This window comes from Carlito syrichta, unplaced genomic scaffold (assembly GCF_000164805.1).
Source record: "Carlito syrichta isolate Samal-C Ts95f unplaced genomic scaffold, Tarsius_syrichta-2.0.1 Scaffold303376, whole genome shotgun sequence".
Lineage (NCBI taxonomy): Eukaryota > Metazoa > Chordata > Mammalia > Primates > Tarsiidae > Carlito > Carlito syrichta.
This window is the reverse complement of record NW_007247472.1, coordinates 127,527-131,447: the sequence shown is the minus strand read 5'-3', so window position 1 is coordinate 131,447 and position 3,921 is coordinate 127,527. Positions and strand designations below refer to the sequence as shown.

Genomic DNA, 3,921 nt, shown 5'->3' with positions numbered 1-3,921 from the left:
CTGGGCGACAGTGAGATGATCACACCTCACTGCAGCTTCAACCTCTTGGGCTCAAGTGATACTCCTGCCTCAGCCTCCCAAGTAGTTGGGACTACAGGCACATGCTACAGCGCCTGACTAATTGTTTTTTTTCCTTCAGTTGTTTTTAAAAGATCATGTTAGAAGAAAGCTCTTTTAATGAGTTTCATAAAGAATAATACATACCATAGCTGCACCTACAGCAATTCCAGCAAAGCCCATCTATGAAGTAAAACACAAACATAAGTGAAAAGTCATAAAAACTGGGACATGAACTCTAACAGACATGCCCCTCAAGGGGTCTGCTTCCCACTGGAAGGACTACCTCTGATATGGGAGTGTCTATGATCCTCTTGTCTCCATATTTCTTCCAGAGGCCTCGGCTAACCTACAATTAAGAGTTGACTGCATTACTTTTAAGTGTATCTGGGGATAACAATGATCTCAATTTTGTATGACTTTCACATATTTTGGTTACCTTGTATGCCCCATCATACTGGGCAACTTCTTCCCCAAGCAGAAATACCTTCTCATCTCTTTCTAGCTCCTCATCCATACCCTGATTTATAGCATCCCGAACTGTCACCTGTCATAGGTATGGGAAAACAATAAGTTACAGGATTATTTAAGATTTTATTGAGATTCTCTTCCTTTATATTTACCTAGGCTGCTTACAGCATACAAGATAAAAATTGACATTGGAATAGGCTTCTCTTTAGAAGTTCAAAGAATTCTAAAAGTACTGTTTCTATCACATATAGTTGGTCTTTGATTGGATGTGTTAATGATAAACTTACTGAATACTTTCCTTGATATGCACCCAAGCTTAAGAAAACTGCTTGCTAGCCAAACTAGCTCACAGGCAGCTTCCTAGATAGAAAATATACTGGGTTGTCTTATTACCATATTTGGAGTACTATGGTGCAGAGAACTATCAAGAAAGCCTAAATAATGCTAAGTATTGAGCACTCACTAGGTGCCAGGCACTGTCAAGCACGTTGAATCTAGGGCGTAGGAGTTGTTATTTTAATACACAGAAGGGTAGAATCTAGTTAAAGGTGGGGAGGGGATTACATATGATCCAGCAATTCCACTTTTAAGTATATACCCAAAAGAATTGAAAGCAGGGATTCAAGCATATATACTTGTACACCAATGTTCATAGAATCATTATTCACAATAGCCAAATGTCCATCCCTGGATAAATGGATAAACAAAATGTGGTACATGCATATAATGGAGTATTATTCAGTCTTAAAAAGGAATGAAATACACATGCTACAACATGGATGAACCTTTAAGTGAAATAAGCCAGTCACAAAAGGACAAATGATTCCATTTATATGAGGTTCTAGAATGGGCAAACTCATAGAGACAGAAAGTACAATAGAGGAAGGGAAATGAGAAGTTACCGTGTAATGGATACAGAGTTTCTGTTTGGGATGATGAAAAAGTTCTGGAAATGGATAGTGGCAATGGCTGTACAACATGGTGCATGTACTTCATGCCACTAAAGTATACACTTGAAAAAAGTACATTGTAAATTATGTATAATTTACCGCAGATTAATGGGAAAAAGGGCGAGGGAGGAAATGTCTAGCCTCAGTTTTCTCCAATCGCCCATCTGATCCCACTCGTCTTCGAAGAGGCGACATGCCGGTGTGATGGGCGCCAGGCGGAGACAGAGACAGCACGAGTTCCACGCAGGATACCGGCGTCTGCAAACCGCAGGGCCCACGGCCGCCGCCTCTGTCCCCTCTGGGACCGACTGGCCGCGGCGCAGGCGCGACCCGGGCCTCCACCCCGGGAAAAGGACCTCCTCTCCACCCTAGTCTGACGAGCGCCCGCCCTAGTTACCTGCAGTGCAGCCGGCGCGGTCCGGTGAAAGCGCCTCTTCAGCAGCCCGGAGACCTGGCAGGGAGAGAGAAGGATGCTCAAAGAGGACGAAGGGTGAGCGGGGGTCGCGCGGGGACATTGGGGCGCCGTGCCGCCGCCTACCTGCCGAAGGGGTCTCCGCACCAGCCCCGAGACTGCCGCCATCTTGACCGTGTCCTCTAGCCGCCGTCAAATGACAACACAGCGGGGCTGGCCGACGTGAGCAGGCCCCGCCTCCCCGCGACACGGACCAATGGTAGGGCGCAGTGCCTGCGTGCCCCGCCCACGCGCCCACCGGGTGAGGGGCCGAGGCGTCGGACTGAGGTGGGGCGTAGGGTGGCCCTACCTCTCTGCCCCGAGCCAACTCAATTCAACCGTACTGCCGACGGGCGGCGGCCGACGCGCGGGTTGGACGGCCGGCGCACGTCCTCGAGCGGTGTTGCCTGAAGCGCGAGGACTAAAAGTCAGGCTCTGAGGAGCATGATCTCTCGAGGCTGAGGAACCTTTAAGAGTTAGGCCCGGCCGGGCTCGGAGCCTCAGTCTGTAATCCCAGCACTTTGGGAGGCAGAGGCGAGTGGATTGCCTGAGCCTCCGGGTTCGAGACCAGCCCCAGGCGAGACCTCGTCTCTACAATAAATCTAAAAATTAGACGGGCGTGGTGGCGCGCGACTGTAGTTCCGGCTACTTGGAAGACTGAGACGGAAGGATCGCCTGAGCCCAGCAGGTCGACGCTAGGGTGGCCGGGAGCGGCCACTGCACTCCAGTCTGGGCGACCGAGTGAGACTGACTCCAAAAAAAAAGAAAGAGGCCAGTCTTCTGCGGGCAGTGGAATCCTTTGGGCACCAAATAGCGTTTAAACACACTCTAGCGATGGGGGACTTAGCCACTTTACGAGTAAGCCTAGCCCTCCCTAGACAGCCCTGCCTGTTGGATTCTTAGAATGCAAACCACAGCTTTCATTGACGCATTAAGCGCCTACTGTGGGCTAAGCGTTGTGTTAAATGCTGTATAGCTCATTGAAATCTGACTGGAACTCTCTCGGGCAATTAGTGTTGGTATCTTCATTTCCTAGATGAGTAAACTGAAGCAGAAATGTATTCAATGAGCCGACATTTGAATTTAGGACTGTGTGACTCTAAAAGGTCTTTCCCCACTACTTTCTAAATCAGACGTTGGGGTCTTACCTGGGGAGAGGTTACGACAACGTGCATTTAGAGAGGGACCTAGGAGAAGATGCCAAACACCTGACAGTAGAGCCAGCCTCTGGAAGCTCATTCGTCTTAGTTTGGCCCTTGGGGGTCAGGCAGGACGACTGGGGACCCTGTCCTCAGCCATCCCCAAGACACTCCAAACATTCTCTTGTGTGGGTCACAGCTGCGGTCTGTCTGCAACCTCGGAATCAGGGCTTTGTGGGCTGTGCTGAGGAGTATGGGTTTAATCTAGAGGTCTGTTGGGGAAACACTAGGTGATCTGAGGAAATCAGTCTGGTCTCTGAGTGAGAATGGGAGGGGAAGAGGAGAAGGCAGAGCTGGGAGACCCTGGAGAGCTGGACCAGGAGGCAGCCTCCAGATGGAGAGGAGGAGGTCAGGTTTGAGTACTATTCGGACTGGAATCAATAGGATTGCTATAAGTGCAAAGGAAGAGTTGAGGAAGGTTTTGGGTTTTGTTGTTGTTGTTGTATGGATGGGACTGTGGGGACCCAGGGGTGTGAGGAGCTGGGGAAGTGATGGTCTATTCTTTAGATGACTGAGACATACCTAGCTTGGCCAAAAGAGCCTGGCACCTAGGAGCTAGGTGGAGCTAGAGATAGAAATCTGGGGACAGCTGCATAGAGATGACGTTTACTCTCATCACCTGTAAACTGGAGAGGCAGTCTTTAAGGTATGGAATCAACACCTTCCAAGTCTTCCTCACCTGCCACCATCATCAGTCCCTGCCAGGGAGCCTTGGGAATGCCCTGCTCTTCCTAGACTGCCACAGAATCCCCAAGAAACCCCAGAATTTGAAATGTCAGTCCCCCAGGGATTT

At 49.5% G+C, this 3,921-nt stretch overlaps 1 protein-coding gene across 5 annotated transcripts in view; it reads right to left on the bottom strand.

Annotated features, from left to right (window-relative positions):
- Positions 1 to 2,109, bottom strand: part of PDHB (pyruvate dehydrogenase (lipoamide) beta) — a 5,415-nt gene extending 3,306 nt beyond the window's left edge. For 2 of the 5 annotated variants that reach the window (XM_021712602.1, XM_008058527.1), the window contains exons 1-5: positions 2,017 to 2,101; positions 1,876 to 1,929; positions 497 to 604; positions 344 to 406; positions 205 to 240 (exon numbers count right to left, since the gene is read on the bottom strand). In XM_021712602.1, the coding sequence (XP_021568277.1) occupies positions 205 to 240; positions 344 to 406; positions 497 to 604; positions 1,876 to 1,929; positions 2,017 to 2,058 (303 nt within the window). In that variant the 5' untranslated portion in view covers positions 2,059 to 2,101. Of the gene's footprint in view, positions 1 to 204; positions 241 to 343; positions 407 to 496; positions 605 to 1,875 lie in introns of all 5 variants that reach the window. The other 3 variants (XM_021712601.1, XM_021712599.1, XM_021712600.1) reach the window with 2 other exon arrangements.
- Positions 2,110 to 3,921: the final 1,812 nt, after the last annotated feature.